The 21,332-nt window shown below is 42.8% G+C and overlaps 1 protein-coding gene across 2 annotated transcripts; it reads left to right on the top strand.

Annotated features, from left to right (window-relative positions):
- Positions 1-2,439: 2,439 nt before the first annotated feature.
- LOC146175919 (uncharacterized) lies at positions 2,440-21,332 on the top strand. 2 transcript variants are annotated; one of them, XM_084582283.1, is made up of 6 exons: positions 2,440-2,874; positions 6,607-7,097; positions 9,196-9,485; positions 10,956-11,135; positions 14,172-15,125; positions 19,418-21,332. In XM_084582283.1, exons 1-6 carry the CDS (start codon positions 2,675-2,677, stop codon positions 19,772-19,774), a joined length of 2,472 nt encoding a protein of 823 aa, XP_084438409.1. In that variant the 5' UTR covers positions 2,440-2,674; the 3' UTR covers positions 19,775-21,332. The 2 variants fall into 2 exon arrangements, with proteins under 2 accessions (XP_084438409.1, XP_084438410.1); XM_084582284.1 differs by having other exon boundaries at positions 2,441-2,874; positions 14,172-14,288.

The following is a 21,332-nucleotide window of genomic DNA, read 5'->3' as shown; positions in this document are numbered from 1 at the left end:
TAGGGGTTACCATATATGTCTGACTCTGAGCCAAGGTTCTGAATGGGGAGGGTGAGTTTAATTTTCATCTCAAAGGAAAAAACTGTGGCGGTATAAACCTAGATACAGAGAGAGCTCTACGGCTTGGTTGGTCGCACTTATTGTTAAGGGCCCATGAAAAGCTGTTTAAAAAAACTACGTGTATGAGCAACTGGTATCCACTCAATGGCGTCCGCAACGCAAAAAAAAAAAAAGGCAGTAGAACCTTGTTATAGTAAAAAACTGCATGCTATAGTAAAGTGAAAGTGAGGTCCCAGTTCATCTTCCTAGACTACCGTACATTCCCCCCTCCCGTTTACAGCAAAGGCATTTTTGGTAAAAATTTGTTATAGTAAAGTGCGTCTGGCCGCGGTGACGACTTCCCGCGAAATGACATACGCGCGCTACCTAAAATGGCGAGACTTTTTTTTTTTTAATAAAAATATAATAGAAAAACCGAGTGTTCTTTTTTTAAATGACATTACCGCCGGACTTAGCAGCACACAGGAGAAGCTAACTTTACGGAGACCTTGGAGCCGTGTGGGAAAGCATGCAGCGCGTAGGAAAAAATAAAGCTGTCTGCAATCATGAAAAGAAGGCAGCGGGGTCCATTCAGGAAATAAAGGAGAATAAAAGTGCAGTAAGAAATAGGGAAGAGAAGAAACGGCCATACATTCGCAGCACGAGGCAGCAGGAGGCGCGACGTGTACTGTTTTGCAGCGCTTGGCTGCTGCGCGAATTTGTCATCACCTTTTAAAAGACAAACGGCGGAAGATGACGCCGTGTTCATTCAAGGCTTTGGTTTTCACATCAGACTCGTAATGTTGCCCTCTTGAGTGTTTTCACGAGATATAAGATAAAACTGAAAAAAAAAAAAATGGCGCGAAAAGAGACGATAAAGAGATAAAAGGTATTCTAGAGTTTTTTTTTTTGTTTTTTTTTTTTTTTTAATCAGCAACAAGGCATTCTGTAATAAGTATCCATTTAATTACCACATATTATCTTTAGGACCACGTCATCCCCATCTAAATGATGCTCCTCCTCTTCGCCTTCTGTCCAGGCCGGCATGCAAGAAGAAAGGAAGTCAAGATGGGGTCCCACCACGCCCCATCTCATCCGCGTAACTTTGAAGTGTTCAATGAGCGTGTGCGCCCAGCAAGCCTGTATGACGTCATATGGAAGAACGCTCGGGGATGTGTCACGCAAATCAGTTGCGAATGCTCGCCAGGAGCACTCTTTAAAAATTATTTGTAAATTATAGACTCCACTCAAAGCTTCCACCTCTGTGCATACATTAGAGTATTTCCACAAGTAGCATTTCAGGGGCCCCTTGCTTCCACGCCGAAGATAAAGCTCATTGGGGTGAATGGTCAGCGCAATGTTAAGCGGCATGGAGGAAGGAAAAAAACTCAAGTTAAGCGGCTTCATACGAAAGTTCCTAGCTGAGCTGTTCTCGCTCTAATACGTGAGTCCACGAGTTTCCTGACTTTCCAGAGAAAATGGTCTTTAAGGAAGTGATCGCCTAAAAATTAGCCAGATAATGATTTAAAGAAGTATAGACACCAAATGTTGACGGTATTTTCCTCCTTGCTACAGTGCCTAGAATATACTAGGCACTATGCTATATCCACGCCGAAGATAAAGCTCATTGGGGTGAATGGTCAGCGCAATGTTAAGCGGCATGGAGGAAGGAAAAAAACTCAAGTTAAACGGCTTCATACGAAAGTTCCTAGCTGAGCTGTTCTCGCTCTAATACGTGAGTCCACGAGTTTCCTGACTTTCCAGAGAAAAGGGTCTTTAAGGAAGTGATCGCCTAAAAATTAGCCAGCTAATGATTTAAAGAAGTATAGACACCAAATGTTGACGGTATTTTCCTCCTTGCTACAGTGCCTAGAATATACTAGGCACTATGCTATATCCTTGCTAACTATAGTGAACTAGAATATATTGCTAACGATGGATCACCGCCATGGCGGAAGGAGTTTTTCCCTCCTCTTTGATCACCACGCGGTTTTCGGATGGTTTTGGTTTCGGCAGCCGAGATTGCTATGACGTCATAATCTAGTCTAGATCAGGAATTCTCCACTTTTTGTGATTTCTGTTCCCGAGGCAGGCTGGGTTTAGCGTTATAGTGAACTAAGAAGACAGAGGAATGATTATATTGCTTCTTTTCATCCTTCACGTAACCTAGACTTTGCTGTCGTCACAACCATCGCTCGACAGCTAGATCACGTGGTGATCCGTGTACAGCAACGTTGGTGTACAGTAAAGTCTTGCGTATTATTACAAAGGATAAAATATGAACCAAAAAATTAGGTGTCTATACTTTTTTAAGGGCTCATAATGGTTTCATTTTCGTCGGTCGAAGGGGTTAAAGTTAGCGCATTCTATTGCTTGTCTGTCAACTATGTGTCACTTTCTTTTGTTACTGTTTTAGTTGTTTTAAGCTTTCTTTGCGCGGTAAAACGACCGAGTGCGCCCGAATGCGGTACGAATGACATTGCCACTCGATCACAGTTTGCCAAATACACGGTGCCTGTGAGTGTCTTCCCCATCATCGTTTTGTACGGTGTGTCGTCCTTAAGTGTTCGCCGTGCATTGTTTTTATTTTTGACCAGCAGACTTTTGTTGACGTTCACTCCAAAAACACGAAACTATGCTTGATCCTTCCGAGGAGGAGCTTAGCTTCGGCTGGGAATGTCTCCGGGACATTTCCGCTTCAACAGTGGACAGGCTAGTTTTGCGAAATGACATTCGGAGCGAACTAGAAGCGTCGGAATGGGTGAAATGCTACAGCGCTGCTACTAATACATCGTGGAACGTCTCCAAGACCGCAGGGCAGGGCAAGTGTAAAAGGTGAGTCCACATTGCATTGCTTACGCACTTTCCCATACATGTAATCACGAGTGCTCACTCACAAAATTTTGGTCAACCTGCGGGGCTGCTCGAGTTCTCGTGAACTTAAAACTCGGAACTTGTGAACTCCAACTCACTCGGACTCACTACTGATTTCGACTCACGGCTCACCTGGGGCTCTCATTTGGGCACACTCACTTCGACTCCAGTCATCCGGACTGCACTCAGCTTAGCCATTTATTTAGCCCAAGAGGTCCTGACCAAAGTAATCATCTGTAGATAGAAACTTGAAGAAAAATAAAAAGCCAACATCATCGTCCGGAAAATATAGACCTGAGCCTGAGTCCGGGCTCCTGACTCGGATCATGATCTGAATCTGAGTCTGGACTCATTACTGATATTATGATCTGAACTTGAGTGCGGACTCACTCACGGCTCAGATCATCATCTGAACATTTGTGTCCAGAATCACTCAGGCCTTGATCGGAACGTCAGTCCGGACTCATTCACAACACAGATCATGATCTGAACGTGAGTCCGGACTCACTCATGACTCAGATGACAGTCTGAATGTGAGCGTGAGTAAGCCTAAGCGAATCGACTTATGACTCATTCTTCCTACCTATGTCGGCAGATGTACATGCACACATAAAAAAAAAAAAAAAACTACTAGCAGTTTATGAAGGCATCTAAACGATGAGGTAAAACAGATCTGTTACCTTGTCATTTGAATACCTCCTGTCGGTAGAAGCGCAATTTACTATCAATTAGTTTGTGCAAATTCGCGTTCTCTACATGAAGTGCCCGATCTAAGAATGATCAATTGGAATCGGAATGTAGTACTTATATTTTCAGAGCTAAATAAGGGATATGAATATTACATTTATTTATTTGTTTATGCATACTGCAGTCATACAACTAAACTATAAAAGCCATAAAACCATTATCCTCTACATCTGCAATTCGTTACAAAACCAACACTAGGGGGCCATAAAAAAATTACTGCAACTCCTTCACAAAATAGTTCGATTGGCATAAACCCTAACGAAGGAGATTCCACTTCGTGATAGTATTTGGGAAAATACTGAACCCATTGTGCCACGCAAAAATTGGGGCTAGGGAATACGCATGTATACATTTTGGGTTCTTCTAGTGCTTTCTAATTTAACACAGTCGGGAAGATCTGTCTTCAGGTTCCTGGAAATGTAACTATGAAGCAATGGGGGCCAAACTTCCTTTTTACTGCTGAAGATTTCTCTGTATGCCCCAAACAGATGCCACACATTCAAAAGGGGGCCTAACATCAGCCTTGTACGTGGTGATTCTGGTGCTGATGGGGGCACCTCTAAGTTTTCATTTAATAAACCATAATTTCCTCATTGCGGGTGCGCAGATTTCAGAGGTGTGCGAGATTCTGTAAGTTCATTACCGAGTGTTACTCCGAGGTATTTACAGCTCTCCACTTCTAATAAAGGAGGTTGCGAAGTATAAAACTATGGAGCCTGGACGCTTTTTTTCTTGGTGATTCATGACAACATGGTTTTTTCTTAGTTAATATCTGTACCCTATTAGGTCATAGTTATATCCTCAGTGAAAAAAAAAAGGAAAGATTGAACAGATATAGTTCTAGCGCTTTTTTAGACAGGGACGAAGGGAGAACACAGGCACTATAAACGCTTTGTGGTGTCTGTGGTTTGTGATGTCTGTGTTCTCCCTTTGTCCCTGTCTAAAAAAGCGCTAGAACTATGCCTGTTGAATCTAATCACCAACTCTCCCAACTTTCTGCTTTAAGGAAAGATTGAACCACAAGGTAGTCTTCTTTATGGGTGAACTCTAGCTTTCCCAGGAAAGTAAGTTTGAAATTCTAAAATATGGGTCAAACAGCGTTAGTGCACAACCACAAGTTACCTTTGAGCTATGTTCCATAATTTCAGAATAGTTTTTGTTCAAAAACTTCCCAGAGTCAGTGAAACTGTTCAAAGTTCACGCGATACGCAGTCATGACTAACGTGGTGCGAGAAAGCTGCCTGCTGTTTCAGAAATTGCTGCTTCAGAAGCAGGATATTCGTTGTAATGCTGGCATTAGTATTAATTATTTGCATGGTAGACATAAAGTATAAATAATTATTTGTGGCTATACTTTTGAGTCAGTTTATTGCTTACTATAAAATAAGTCTGGGGCAGGTCATATTTGAAATTGAATTTCTATCTAAGAGAAAAGGGGGCTCGAACAAGAGGGAAAAGAGTATCACTTCACGAGGTTCGAGCCCCCATGTACAAGGCATAGAGCGCTTATGCATTTATACATATATAACAGCGTAATTGAAATTACATATACACATTGTAAATAAATGCAGATTCTCCTTGCACAAAAACAAAAGTCTAGTTAATTGTATATTTATGTCAAAGTGGATTACTTGATCTTATAAAAATGTAAAACTGTGCATGTTACAGTTCACAGAAAAGAGTATCATTGTACAATTCATAGCAAGCATAACCGTCACTCTTGAGTTAAAAAAAAAAAAATGTCAATGTTTGGATGCTGAAAATATTTATATTTACATCATATTTATGGAGACAATTTAAGAAAGGTTGGGAGTGAATGCTTGAACATTTTGTTTTTGGAAGTTGCGCATGAATGGCACTTTCCAAATTTCAGGTTATATCGTTTGCCTAATACATAGATAGATGGATTTATTGAAAGGAAAAGGCAAAGAGGTTATGTGCGGAAAGTACATTGAATTGTACAAACAGGCCTTTTCTAGTTTGTACATAAGGATGGACTCCTGCGATAAGACAAACTGCCTTTTTTTTTTTTTAGCATATAAATGTGTTGTAATTTGTAAACATGTTTTTCCATACAAGAAAACAGTGGTGTACGTGTGGCTGAAATAATGCATTAAACAAATGTACCGTAGCTGGAGTTCGTAAAAAAGTATTTGATTTTCGCTAGTACTCATACTTTCTTTGGAATATGGGAAATTATATTGCTAGCATGAGTGTCCCATATCGTGTTTATGAAAATGAAGACCAAATGATTTTATTGTGTCAACAATTTCTAAAGTTCTGTCAACAGGGGTTAAATTGATATATTAATTTAGGTAATTGCATTAAAGTGGAGTGAATTTATGACACTTCAAGAATGTAAATAATTCAGAGTTCTCCTAGATATTTCCTAAATAATCATGACCATTACTTTGAAGCGATAAAGTGGCGTCATCAGCATATATTATAAACTTTGCAGCTGTAGGGATGCTTGTGATGTCATTAATGTTGAAATTAAATTGCGGAGGTTCCATCATGCTCCCTTAAAGTACTCCACCAGTAATTCTTTATGTCGACATGTGACTTTCTCTTGCTACACATTGCTTCCTTTGTTTCAAGTATAACATTATTAATTATAGTAAAGTTCTTCATTTACCATAAAATTCTAATTTTTTTTTGTAGTGTTGAATGATCATGGCAATCAAATGCATTCGAAAAATCGATATACAGGACAGAAAACATTTTTCTATCCTCGGAGGCTTTGAGCTATCTCTATTATATTTCAATTAATATGTCTCATATTTGAGCAATGTAGCAAGATCCAAGTGAAAATGGGCTAGAATTTTGCATGAAGCAGTATTTAACATTCCTGCAGCCGAGTATGCAAGGCTCATAATTAGCTTAGCATGTCAATGTGAACATTATCAAATTGAAGATATATAAGGGATGAATATGTGTCCTTTTCAGAATGGTGTGTCACAAAGTCTGGCGGTGCTATTGTCGCAACAGAACCAGAGCATCAAGCAACCTCACAACAAAATGCATGGCGATGATTGACATTAAGATAAAAAAAGTCAATCGGAACACCCAGAAGAACGATCCGTTTCTTCGACATTGCCCTCCACTTTGTGCGGTCATCAAGTTGAGCCCACACCACAATCACGATACGGAAAGTGCAGATGCTCTCCGTCTTCTGCGCTGCGCCAAAGAAACAAAAGAGCTTTTTTATGGGTACTTCCATGACGGACTTACCCCATGTGATGCCATGCACCTTCACGAAAGCTCTTTGTCTGTTGAGGGTGATGCTGGAAGCCTTTTGAAACTTGCAAGCAGTGCGTACAACCCAACAAGCAGGGCCGTATACCACATGTATGACACCTGGCGGGAAAACTGCAGCGGCGCACCTTGTGACCCACTGACGCGACTCCAGGAAAAGATCCCGCAGTATGCACAACTTGGTAAGCGACAACAGAAGGTGGTCAGGATGGCTCACTGTCAGCAAGATAAACATAAGACAGGGGCAGTGCATGAGCTGATGCAGGTTCTTTTGCATTGCACTTATATTTTTCCTTTAAAGCACACCAGTGTGGAGCCTCAAATACCTCAATAAGAGCTGCTGCTATCAATAAGAGCTGCTGCTAATGTGCAAGTAAGTTCTTGACAGTCCTGGCACACCCTTTAAAGGCCCACTGTCCAACCTCCGGTCAAAAAGTATTTTGTTCCCCGATGACTTTGAGACTTCGCCCCCAGAACGCAAGGCCGCAAAATGTTTTTGAAAAGAGTAATTAATAACGCAGTTACTGCCACCACAATTGCCCAATTCTGTCGTGTTTCTCTCATTTCGTTCCCTCGCAAAGGTTTTTCACTGTCCTACCCGATCGTCTAACCTCCGCAAGCCAAATTCCCCTTCCTTCTCGGCGGGAGGTAGGTTGTAGTCCCTGCGTGCGCAAAAAAAAAGGGGGGGGGGGGGGCGGTAGTGCGCACCGCTGCATTCAGTCCGACCGTGGCGAGGGAAAAGCGCGCAGTGAGCGGTGGACACGATTAGTGGTGTACGCCCACCCTTCATCCGTCAGTCAACGAGACGGACCAATAGATGTTGTTTGCGACTACGACGCCATCCTTGCGGCTCGTAGAGAACAGGGAAGCTGGTTTTTCGAAGGGGAGGATGATAGAGCTTTGATTTGTATTTTTGCTGCTTTGGGTGCGCATATCGCTGTAGCATTTTGCACAGACTTTCTCCGGTACCTAATCTAACCACTGGGCTCCTTTGCTTAAAATGTCATTCCCTGGACAGTGGGCCTTTAATGTCATATTAACTGATTTTCTTTTGCTGACAAACAACTTTCTGTGGATTATGTGTTGATTTTTCTTTTGCTTTGTTTGTTCTGCCTTTGTCAATTTCATTGTGTAAGCGGCAAGACACTGGCGCGTGCGTTGCACTGCCGCGATGGTTGCTTCCCACGCATCCTTCTATGGCGCACAGTATCACGTGACCAGCACCGTGATGTCCTCTTTCGCTTCTCTGACAGTGTCCTTTCCTCTCTTCCTCCTCTAACCACTGGGTCATGTGGTGTGTTGAGATAGTTGAAGTACACAATTGGAGGTAGATGTGTCATTGGTTTGAATCCTTATCATGAGCTAGCCTTCAACTTGACTAGTAGATGCATACTTAATGGAAGGCGAAATGGTGTGCAACCACCCAAAATACTGCGCAAAGAACTGATGAAACACAATTCACACAAAAGAGGGAAATTTGGCGCCACTCGGAGGTGTGTGAGTCGTGCCATACGTCAACAGTCCCTTGGTGGGTATTGCCATTTGTCGGCAATATCAGACGGATTTTTGCATAACGGGGCTTAGGAGCTACAGGAGGTAGCTTACTACTGGAGGTAGATATGGGAGGTAGGCTTAGGAGCTACGGGAGGTAGATTACTACTGGAAGCAGTCAAAGCAGAAAGCTGGGCTAGTTGGTGTGTCATCATAAATAAAAAAGACTAGCGCAAATAACACAGACACAAACATAGGAGAAGACAGGACGAGCGCTCGTCCTGTCTTCTCCAATGTCTGTGTCTGTGTTATTTGCGCATCTTTTTTATTTATGATACTACTGGAAGTAGCCATGGGAGGTAGGCTTAGGAGCTACGGGAGGTAGATTACTATTGGAGGTAGCTATGGGAGGTAGCTTACTACTAGAGGTAGCTATGGGAGGTAGGCTTAGGAGCTATGGGAGGTAGCTTACTACTGGAGGTATATATGGGAGGTAGGCTTAGGAGCTACGGGAAGTAATGGGAGGTAGCAGCTGCAACTGAAGGTTGTAACTTGCTTTTTAACTGGTGACACTGGCCTATGCTTGTAGGCATAAAGTTGTATGCTTTTGTGTGCGGTAGTGAAAAGAGAAGAATGCTGAAAAACTTGACCCCTGTACTCCAAAATCGCTACTTGTACATTCTGGAGACTGCTGGATACAGTACACACAGCGCTTTCTTTTGTCACACGTTCCACGTTTTCGTGTTACACCATACTAAAACGTAACTTGTTTTGTTCTCTTTTATGCAGGAGTTGGTGTGAAGGTGCGTTCAGGAGGGGCAGGCAGCTGGGCAGTTCTTATGGTAACACCAATAATGAGGCGTGCCCAGCTGCTCGAATCGTCCTCTGAAGTCATCTTTGTCGATACCACAACATCATGTGGCTCAACAAAGAACAGCGTGACGGTCATGTCAACAGCAACGGAAGCTGGTGCCGTGCCCATAGCATTCATTGTCCACGGCGGCCAGACGACTCAGAGCTACTCAGCTGGATTCGAGCTCCTCAAGGAGAGCTACCCCTTTTGCTTTGGAGGGTGTGAGGTGTGCACACGACAAATGTGCAAATGATACTGCATGCTGCGTGAAGAAAGGCCAACAATGCTAGCACGCTTGAATCGCATAAGTTTGGCAACATTGGTTTACAGCATGGCTCTGTTAAGCACATCCTGTTCTTGGAAGTATCAGACAGATGCTATCTAACAATACCTGCACCGGAGCTGTGCCTGTAACTTTTAGAAGCTTCAGCACTTTGCTGCAGGAGGTAGTGTCACACTTCACGAACCTTTCACAAAATAATTTGAGCTAATATAGTCCCATCTTAAGGTTTCCAAAATGCTTGCCCAACCTGTCTAGTGAATAGCTGTCCACTTCATTTGAGCTGTAGATTTGAAGAAGCCAACTTAACGTACTGTTGACACCTATAATTTTTAGTTGCTTGCTTTCTTTTCTTCAATGATGCATTATACGTCAAACACATGGCTAACTTGTGATGTTTTCCTGCGACAGCTAAATAATTTACAATTGAATTTCTTGAAGCTGTTTCGATTTTGATTTTGTCAACCCAACAATAGCTGTGATGTGTAGTGATGCTTAGGTTATGTGAGGCACAGAATTGCAATATAATCGCTAACATGTAGTTTTAATTCACTACAACCCTCTTGACAGCCCACTTCAAAAGCTGAAATGATGACATATCAGCAGTTATATTGCCATTCTTTCATGCTTCGCATAACCTTAAAAGCAAGTATGCGTCACAGGCCAGGCATTGTTCAGTAGGTGAAACCACAACAGCATCAAGAAGGAATTCAGCTGTAAATTTTTTTTGTGTCGCAGTGGAACACCATGGGGTGATCTATGTATAGTGATGTTTGTTGCATGATTTGAAAGAAGAAAACACACAAGTGAAAATTTGGTGTCTATGCCCCTTTAACCTTTCTCTGTTATAGTCTGACTGCATTCTTAGATAGCTCTATGTGAGGTGGAAATTATGGTTGCTTATGGTTCGTGTACTTCTTTGAGGATTCGGTTCAATGAGTGGCCAATATTGTGTATGCTATCTTTGTTTCAGTAAAAAAAATGCATCCCTTTTACACTGCTCCCATTCCTAGCAGTAAGGAGGTGTGAACAACAGCAAAAAGAATTTAAGTGCACATTTGGCAAGGGTACAAATTATGCTTACATAGTGCTGCCATCCTTTTGAGTAATAGTAATAAAGCCAAAGCGAAAAACATCATTATAGCAACACAGGGTTATTTAGCAAGTTCAGTGGTAGCATTGGCCAGCCACTCTTGATTCCCTAGTTCCCCAATCCTAATCCCCTGCGGCCTGAAGCCATTCATTCAGCTAATAAAGGTGTTTGAATTGAATTGCTAAGCTGATGTACATTGCAGTTAAACTATAACCTCTGCATGTTTGTTTTAATTGGGTGTATACCGTATCTGCAAATATCTCTCATGGTAATGGCTTAGCTGTTTACATAGCTCCTAATATGTGGCCATTTCTTGTTTGCAGGCGCCAGACACTTTTATGACCGATGACTGTGCTGATGAGAAAGCCGCACTTCTTAAGAATTGGCCCGACTCCAGGCAGCTCCTGTACCACTTCCGTATGGCACAGGGTGTGTGGCGGTGGATGATAAGGCATAGCATCAGCCCTAGTGAGAGGACGCAGTTGATGGCCATTTTTCGAAAGGTTTGTTATCAATGGTTTAATGAATTTGAATGCGTCAAAAAACAGCAATGAGTGACCGATTCAGGAGACAAAGACCGGGCCTTGTATTCTGAGTTTATGCTGTTTTCAGAAGTGTTTGTTTTATCCCTCCTGGTGAAAACACCAGAAATGGCGGTACGAATATACTTCCTGTACCACTTGCTGTGGCAACCGAACTATCCAGTTCTGGTGTTTCCACCATTTTGATGACTCGAGGTGAGGGAGAAAGCAACACTTCTGAAAACATGTGAGTTCGGAATGCGGACCCTGGTATGGCACCATTGGTACTATGTGGCGAGATGTTGTTGGAACATCTAGCAACTTGTATATTGCTTGTATACTGTGCTGATACGGGCGTCCTACACACGCTAATGTAAATTGAAAAAGTGCGTGCAGGAGCAGGAGAACTTTTACTTGTCTATTTAGCATAGGCAAGGTGCAGATAAAAAAATTCTTGGACTAGCATCATGGTTATCGGCAACAAGCTCGCAAAACAAGTGACTGCAATTATGTGGGGTTGTCACACTGTGCAGAGGAAGAGCTATACTGTACAGCACTGTGCGATGTCAGTGCATGTTAAACTCTAGGCCGTCGAAATTTTTATAGCCCTTCATTGTGGTGTCCCTCCTAGCCTCAGTCATTTTGTGACATTAACCCTATAAACTAAACCAAATCAAGCCTATTCAACATTGTAAACATATGCATAGTATTTGCGTATGTATAGTATTTGTATATAATGTATAGTATATAGTATGTATAATATTTGTAACGTTTGAATTGAAGTCAGACTGAAACAAGAGGTCGGAATTTTGGTGCATGGTTGCTCGACGGCGAAAGAAAAGGAATGAGCAACTCTGGCAAAGGCTATATAGTAACTCTAATCTTCTCATTGGCAGTGTCTGCTAATGCTACAGTATTAATGCTACAGGCAAGGTAGACGTGCTCTTCTAGGCCTTGGAGACACATTCAAACGACTTGGTTAAAATTTAGTTTTTATATCTATGTCTAGCCATCTTTCATGTAATCGGCTATCTTACGACTGTGTGCTGATGAGTATGTGTGAGATAACAGGTGTGAGATACAACTTAAACAGCAATTGCCGACGGCCATGGTATGTGGTGTGTATATTACATCACTGAGCAGTAAATGAAATTGGACCATGCCAAACAAGCTAGAGGCATGGAAATTCCTGAGCCTATAATTTGGTCCAGTAGAACCTCATTGACACGCTCCCGGTTCATACGATTTCCCATTTCATACGTTCAAAATCGTGGGCAGTAAAACAGCTCCCTTAGAGTTACACTATTTTTCTTCCGGTTAATACGTTTCCGGAAAACACGATTTCCCGGCCACTAAGTTCGAAATTTCGACAAACTATGGTCGTATAATACGTTTGAGATCAACTGGACATAACCTAACGAGCGCTCGCGACGTGAAAAACTCATCAGCGGTGCTCCCTTGCCACAGTTGCTTTCCTGCAGTGCACAGGTGCAACAGGGCAAAGCATCAAAGGAAGCCAACAAGCCAATAAACATGAGGAGAAACGCGGTGGCTTCTTTTGCAGTGGGTGCTGTAGGGGCATAGGGATGAACCATTTTATAACTACAACTGCAGTGAAAGCTCATTAATTCGAAATGGCGCCATGACTGACGCGGCGGCCGGCGGTGCCGGAGGTTAGGGGTTGGCGGCCGCGACAGCGGCTGTCTGCTCTGCTCTTCGGCAGAACCTCCGAAGCTTGCAGCTAAATACTCGTTAATTCGACTTCCATTATTTTGGAAATATGGCTATTTCTGTCGGCGCGGTCCCAGCCGATGCCCATGAAAGGCTATGACGTCGGACGGGTGCTACGGGTTTCCAAGTTAAAAAAATAAAAAAATAATAATAATTATGCAATAACTTTTTTCTTTATTTATTATTATTATTATTATTTTGCGATGGTCGTCCATTCTTCCACCCATAAGTCATCAAAGAAAGCACGGTTGCAATCATGTCATGACACTGGCTGCAAAGTGACAGTTGTGACATTGCATGCGAGAATGCTGCCACATTAAGAATTGGTTTGGTTTGTAAGGTTTAACGTCCCAAAGCGACGCAGGCTATAAGAGACGCCATAGTGGAGGACTCCGGAAATTTCGACCACCTGGGGTTTTTTAAGTGCACTTACATCACACAGCACACGGGCGCCTTGCTTTTTGCCATCAAAAAGCGGCCGCCGAGTGCCTGCAAACGTAACGTTGGTATTCTACTGCGCTAGTATTCTCACTTGCTGGTGAAGTGGAATATGATACCAGCTGCTCTTCAGATGACAGTGCCAGTGCTGAAAATTTTGCATACTGACTTTTTTTTTAAATATAATTTCGCTTTAGGTGATTCAGTGCAATGGTAGGCTTAGGGAGCATAGCCATAAAGTTAAGAATGCTGAATGTAACATAGGTATTCACTGCTGCAACTTCTCTTTTTTTCCGCTGTTGAAAAAAAGCCAGGTTGTCACCGCTCACAAAGATAACCTAACGAGAGGGTAATCGAGGCATCAGAAGTTATGAAACAGTGCAAAATGTGCCAGCACACTGTCTGTTGCCATATTGGTGAAAGAGCAAAATTATCTGCTTTCTTATAATCATCGGACTTGAGAAGCATCTGCATGTCAGAGTGATATGGGTTGACCTTCTTTCCATATGTCTGTATTTTTGTTTTGTTTTTTACAGTGTCACATTATAAGGGATGGCATCCTGGATAAATGTATGATGTCATTTCAGCGCTGTGTTTTATATAGTCTCTCATATAGGCATCATGCCGTTGCGCTGCATCACTTGAAGCTATTTCTGACCAACTAGCCCACCAGTTGAGGTTGTCTCGTTTAAAGCTAAGCTCTTAGCTTGCACCTAAATGCTCAGGATGCAGTTTTTAGGACCTGGCTGGGAACTGAAATTTTTTGCATGTTTTTTATGTACCTGCACTATTGTTGCGCTTCGATTTGGGGCAATTTCCTTTCTTTTTTTTTTTCTGGCCACCTCACAGGTCATGTATGCTGAGAACAGGCTCACCTTGGCAGAAGCCAGGGCAGATCTTCACCACCAACAGCGTAAAGGCTTCATTGCCCATGTTGAAGCACTGCTGGAGAGAGCAGAAGAATGGGTACTTCTCTTTCGACCCTTCACAGAGACACGAGGCCTGAACACAAGTTACTCCGAGGCTTCTATTAGGGTATTCAAGGACATCATCGTACACAGCACAAAAACATTTCACGCTGTATCCGTGGCCGAGTTTCTTTGTCGAGTATGGGAGAAGTATTTTTTCCACAAAATTTTGGATCGTGCGCATTCACATGCGACTGGGAATACAACGGTCAGCGACAGGCTTTTGAAGAAATTGCCAGAGGGCTCTGAAAAAAACATCAAGTGCACCGAATATGGGTTCTACATTGTCCCAAGTGGCACCTCAAAGGACATGCTTTATGAAGTACACTCTGACATTGGCTTGTGCACCTGCCGCTCTGGGCAGCAGGGCGGAATTTGCAAACACCAGGTACTTGTGCATAAAGTGTTTGGTGGGATCCTCCCAAATCCTCCTCTGCTAACTGAAGAAGGCCGGTATCGCCTTGAAAAGCTTGCACTTGGGGACGAGTGTCCCAGCATTGACGTCTTTGATGAAGGCCTCTATGAGGAGAATCGAGAGCTGCAAAATACCGTGTGTGGCGAAGTTCTCACACATGAAATTGCAGACGGTCGGGACACGCTATGTACCTCATCATCTACTTCGTCATCTCCCTCGTCAACTACCTTGTCATCTACATTGTCATCTACCTTGTTATCTGCTTCGTCATCTACCTCGTCATCTACCTCGTCATCTACTTCGCCATCTACCTCGTCATCTACCTCACCTTCTACCTTATCATCTACCTCATCATCTCTAGTGACCGACCGCAGGCCTCCAGAGAGTACAAGAACCACCAGTGCTCAATCACAGTCTCAGGTTTGTTTATTTCACTTGCAAGGAAAATTTTGGTGACTCTATGTTAGCTGTAGCCATTATAAAACGTAGTCTATGATGAGGAGTGACTGTAGGCACATTCTATAATGCCCAAGGTAAAAAAATTCAAAACATTTTGTGAATTAATGAACCAAAATGTACAATATTCTGTGTCAATCACAACATCTATAAAATGAATGTGCAACTTCGTTTCTGAGATGCACCTTGCTTACTTCAAATACTATATGTTCATTAAAATGGATTGTTGCACTCACTTTTGGACAGCCTGCTTGCGTAAAATAGGGAAGACTCTAGTATGGATGCCGAACGTTATTCAAAACTAGAAACGTTTTCGTCACTACTATTAATATTCCTTTCGGAAGACACCATGTAATGCGAGATTACAGTAACGTCAACCAAAACGGGGAGAAAAACGACCTACTCGGCGCATCACCAGGTGCGACTGGCAAGTTGGAGCATGCCTTTTTAAACCCTCGATTAAGGAGGTTCGTGGCCTGCGGTTAAAGGACCAGACTTGCAGTCCAATGGTGCTTCATTCAGTAGCTACACATAAAAGTTACCCAATTTTCGCCTGCAGTCTAATCTGATGAAAGAAATGAGTAGGTTCCGAAATATCATGTTTTCCTCCCCTTTTGATTGACGTTCCTGTCTATCTCAGATTATCTTCCCTTCCCAACCAGACAGACTTGTGTCTAAAGATTTCTCTTGAAAGACGCTGTTATTATGACCGTTACCGTGGAAGAGCAGGAATGTGTTGTTGGCACAGAAGCCATGTTTGATGAGTTCGACAAGCTAGCTTGCTGAAGCGGATGAGCAAGCAAATCAGAAGGCATCAATGGAACTTCATTCATTGACAGAGTCTAGCGCTAAAGAAAATACTGGAAGTACAGTATCACGAACAAAAAGTAAAAGAGTGTGGCTGACGTACATGCAGTTCCAGGGCGAATGCGGAAATCTGCGATTTCTTTATAATCTCTGTGAGCTAAGGCTCCTAGCGTTGTCCAGCTGTACAGGGTGATAAATGTGCACTTAACATCTGTATACTCAAAAAATATTAATTTCCTAAAAGCATCCCTCTGGAGCATCAGCACATGCATTTTACTTGCTATTTTTTTGTGGTGGTGGCGACAGCCTCATGTTGCTTTTAAGGTCTTTTTTTTTTTTTAGGTTATAAGATATCCGCCTTTGACATAAGTCCTCTTTTTGTGATTAGTACATGGTACCCTGTTGACAGAGGCCATTTTCTGTCTTACTTGAGTGTCCCTTTTAATTAAGTCGTTTTAAAGTGTGCGAAATTTCGCAGGAGACATAACACAACATAAAATAAACTTGGCAGCTTTATTTTGAAATTGCCTTTGCATATTCCTGACATATCTTTATTAATAATATGGCTAGCTGTTGTAGTTCAGTATCGGATAGCGCTTGGTAATCTCACCTTAAAAAATGGCACTTGTCTGTTCTCCGCCGTGGCTGAAAGATCTTTCAGATGAAACCCCAGTGCACCATTCTGCAAATACTCTGGCAATGTTTATAGCCTTGAAGCCATGTTTTGCATCCATCTGCTGCTCACATCTTTTCCCTGGTTATGCGATACATCTATAGAGTGCCCCCAAAAATGGTAGAGTGCAGTACTCACAGTAGTTTAATCTAGGGCACCAATATCATGACTTCTTGCCGAAGGCGATGAGACCTTTTTCTCCATCTCCTCAACTGCCATAATGTAGCCCCGTCATAATTTGTTAGGTTGGTTTTCCTACGCTGCAAGTTGCTATGTTAACTGCAGTGTTTCTGTCTGTTCATCAATAAAACAAGGGTAAAATTAAAGTCCTAAGCGAATTCGCTGTGCACAATATCCTGGCTTCAATGAGAGTTTAGAACAAATTACACTAAAACCTCGACAATTCGAACACAGTTAATTCAGTCTCGTAATTTGAAATATTCCTGCAGTCCCAAAATTTCTAATCCAGTGTGGTCAGCTAATTTTAAGCGGTGGCTTGGATTAGATGGTTAATATGAAGACGGGAATCCTCTATTCAAATTTTGCTGCCAAACAATGGAGTGACGGACCCTTAGAGCCACAAAGCAACACCTGCAATTGATATGTCCTTATGCCCCAGCCCCAAAACTCCAACAGCACACAAAAAAATAACACTTTGATGTGACTTGTGGACTGATGAAGCGCGTGCCAGCAAGGAAGTGCCTCACCAAAACTGTCACAAACTCCCGCCTTTATGGTCAACAGAGGCGCGGAATCCCCTTTACGGTTACCCGCCGTCCCTCCATGAGGTTTGAGGACACAGTTAAAAGTTAGGCTGGTCAACCCGTGAACTATGTGTGTCGGTGTGCGATTGAGGAATAGTTCAAGAAAGTCACTTTTTCTTTTACAAATATAGAGATATTTATACCTAGTAGTCCAAATTACACTGCATAATGGGACAAAAAAAAAAAAAAAGCCACGATACAGTTGAGATAAAAGATAACTCGGTGAATGACTAGAGGGAAAAACCGACAATGAAAAAACACTGATAAAAGGAGACTTTAAGGATAACAAAGCAAGTATTCCAGATATAGTAAGTAGGGGCAAAAGTTACACAGAAAACACAGCGTAAAATACTAAGCCAGATCAAGGCTTAAACAAAGGCGAAAACAGTGTTCAATTAACCGACAGTCTGTGGCAAAAAGGAAGTCTCCCGTATGGCTTTCTTGTTCGGTGAGGCGTTGTAGTCTCAGGGTTAATCGGTAGCGGAGACCGTACAAGATGAGAAAGAAGTGATGAGTTGATCACAGGCTTGATGAAAAAACAAGACACTTTCCCAGAGCGAGTGGCCGCGAGAAAGACCACATCTCCCCAGAGCGCACTGCCGTGGCCCTGCTGCGGTCTGCCCTTTTATACTCTTGGCTGGTTGCGCTGCGGCCCATCGTCAAGGAGGCGCGGTGGCCGATCGCTGCTCCGGAAAGCCATGTCGAAGCATGCTTGCAGGGGCGGGGAGATTGCACAACTTCCGCTCTATATGTAAGGCAGCTTGTAACAGCAATGCAGGATTGAGTGCTCTTTACGCTTTGTCGAGGCATGGTCAGGCTTGAAGCAGTGCTACTCATACTCAATCCTCTTTTGCCCAGCTGTGGCCAAGGTGGCATTGGGGAGGGCTGGCATCAAAATATGTCGAACCCTTAGCAGTCACAGTCTGTGTCCAGTGATTCTTGCTTCATGCCTGGGGCAGATTGACTCTGTGCAGCATCAGCCTCCACTGTTTCTTTTAATGGTGTGTGGTGACTTAGATAGCTTACCGGTATCTTGATTATTTCAAGTACTGTCACTTAAATTCGACATTCCTTTAGAAAAGTGACCATTTGAAGTTTGGTCGACCTATTTGCAGGGTGTAAGGTGGCGTTGAATGCGCACCGAGTAGTATGCACTACATGAGAGAGTCTATTCCCGGCTGTATGCATTAGAAGTAGTAGTTAATTTGCGCCCAAAACATTTACGCTGTAGGAAATTTGAATTGCGTGTTGTTTCCCTAGCTTGTTTGTGCTGGCAGTCGCTTCCTCGTCCCCTCGTATACGTGGTGAGAGTAACTTCTTTTTTCTTTGCAGTGCTTGACTAATTTGAGCATTTTTCATGGTCCCAGTGACCTCGAATTAACGAAGTCATATTGTAACCACCTTCTTACTATTATCTCATTCTTACTCATGCCTCCAATAACGAGCGAAATACTCACTAACAAATAATTCTGCGAGGAAGAAAACTTTATTATATAGTTTCTTCCAAAAACCGAGGGAACCTAGCTATGGTTTGGGCTTACCTTAGCCCACAGAGGAAAGGCAACTTAGAGGAGAACCAGGACATGCAGTTTCTGGAGCTGCCCCATGATCAGAAGACATGCTCTCACCATCTACATAAACCGGCTCTCTCCTCTCCCACGCCTTTTAGTTGCCCCATAGCAGTAATAACTAGTGCTTGCCAATGATCTGCTGTCCCTTAGCAACAGGGATGCTAGGCAGCAGTGAGCTGTCTTGTCTTTATGTTGTCTTACACATTAAATGCAACCACAGCCAGGTTTTTTCCAACACATCTCCATTCTAGCCAGATGTGTTACAGTCCAACTTGGCTCATTGATCAATGGGCAGACTCTAAAAGAAGCCTGATCGCCAATACCTTTGACAGGTACCAGGCTCCCAGAGCCCAATTTTGCTCTCTACATGCTGCAAAATAAAACGGGCACCCCTGTCAGTAACCTTTAACTTATTTTTTTTTTGTGTGTGTGTCATTTCAGGAACTGGCGCAGAACCCTATTGAAAGAATGATAGAAGCCTTTGACCGTTTTGAGGTTATGATGGGCAACGATCCCAGGTACCCCATGTACCAGAGACAAATGGCAAAGTTCACGAAATGCCTGGCGAGCGTTACAAGCAAGGAGGGCGTCATGAAGATCATGAAATGCATGTTAGCTGCTGTCAGCATGACTTTAAAGCGCCAGGGCAAGACATGTGTGAAGTCAACAAGCATCTCAAGGCGACGGCTGGGCCTCAACAATGGTTCCAAGAGCGGCTCTCCAGGTAGGCCATTGAAGAAAGCTGAGCGGAGTCTCAGAGTATGCCCCAGTGTGAAGGATGTTCCATCTGTAAAGTGACTGCTCTGCTACATCTGTGTGCGTGTGTGTGTCCATGATTGGATTGTGTGGTCCCAACATGGGGTGATGTTGAAGCAACCATTCACAAGATAGTGGCATTTGCCAGAACCATGACTGCAGCTTTGTTGGTATGTGGCAGTTTCCATCCAAGAGTTGCACATGGAGTGTCGCTGATGTTGCAGGTCTGGCTTCAGTTTAATTTCAGCCACCTGCGATTTCTGAAAGGAGTAAGGACAGCAATATTTTGATTAGGTTTTCTGCGGAACAAAGTATGTACCATTAGTATACTTGGGTCACCATGCAGCATAGGACTATGCATGGCAAATAATTTATAATTGAATCTCCTGTGTCTCTGTTGCTAGCAGAATGGCAGCTATGATCGTAGATCACAGGCATCCCTTGGGGCTGACTACAATTTAATGAAGTCGTTTTTCATAAGCACTCCAAGTGATTATTCATCACAGGTTTGCTTGGCTGCGTATGAGTTTGCGTTCTCATTGAACGTAAACTGTTGAGGCCAACTTAGGCCTAGTAAGCTGGATGTGTGCAGCTACAAGACTACCCAATTTCACAAATTGCAGAGAACAAGTGATTTTACTTGCAGGCTTGTCTGGATTGCTTGAAGGATTTGTTGCAGAGCAATTAAAGTGCAGCAGGCAGGGATCATTCCCTTCTTCGTTAAGTTGCAAGCCAAGGTCAGTCTCAAACCTCATCGCCCACTGCTCTCAGGTACAGGGTTTCCACGTTTATTTGCTTAATCTGCAAACCGCAAAGTGCCCCTCCTTACCATAGAAAAACCATGCCAGCTAACTTAGAAGAAGCATGTCAGTTTCGCCTGCAGGGCTGGGAGACGCATGGACATGTTTCCCAGTGGCTGTAGACTTGGCAATATTGTTCTGAAGTCTGCTTTTTCAAGATGGCTGCACTCTGGACAAGACCTTTTTCATTTTCTCATACTGATGTAGTCTCTTCTCTTAAATGTTTGAATATGTGAAAATGGCCTCTGCAGATACTTTTGTTCTGCAGGGTATTTCACTGTAGAGATTTCTTACACTTCTGAAGGCATTCGAACTTCAGCGATACGGTCCACTGCTATTTGTCATACCGTTGCTTTTTTTATTCTTTTTCTCCCTTCAGGAGCAAACAAGTTGTGTGCTCCATTAGTCACTGCCATCATAATTTGATGACTTGTAATAGTAGCTGCAGTGCTAAGTAGCACAAAGTTTAGCAGTTGTGGAACAACTTTTTTTATCAATACTTTGTCAACATGTACGCAAGTTTCTATGGTGTGAATATATGTACAAAAAATACTGAAGTGCCACATTTGCATAGTTACCTGAGCCAAAAACCTGTACTCTTTGATTGGGGTAGATTTTTTGTTGCACTGTAGATACATACCCTGATGTATGTACATGTGTATATATGGTTGAGCAAATATGTGAAGCTTGTTTTGGTTGTTTTATGCCAGTTTTCAAGAATGTATGCTATTTTATGTCTTTGGCATTCAATAAACAAGCTGAAATGAAATGAGCTACCTGATAGTGTGTGTGTGCCTTCC

The sequence above is a fragment of the Amblyomma maculatum genome, chromosome 10 (assembly GCF_055883805.1).
Source record: "Amblyomma maculatum isolate TAMU_Amacu chromosome 10, ASM5588380v1, whole genome shotgun sequence".
Taxonomy (NCBI): domain Eukaryota; kingdom Metazoa; phylum Arthropoda; class Arachnida; order Ixodida; family Ixodidae; genus Amblyomma; species Amblyomma maculatum.
This window is presented reverse-complemented; position numbering and strand designations above follow the sequence as displayed.

Coding starts and splice junctions, on each gene's coding strand:
- LOC146175919 (XM_084582283.1), top strand. CDS start 2,675: ATGCTTGATCCTTCCGAGGAGGAGCTTAGCTTCGGCTGGGAATGTCTC. Junction 7,098..9,195: donor CCCGCAGTATGCACAACTTG/GTAAGCGACAAC, acceptor TCTTTTATGCAG/GAGTTGGTGTGAAGGTGCGT. Junction 9,486..10,955: donor TTTGCTTTGGAGGGTGTGAG/GTGTGCACACGA, acceptor TCTTGTTTGCAG/GCGCCAGACACTTTTATGAC.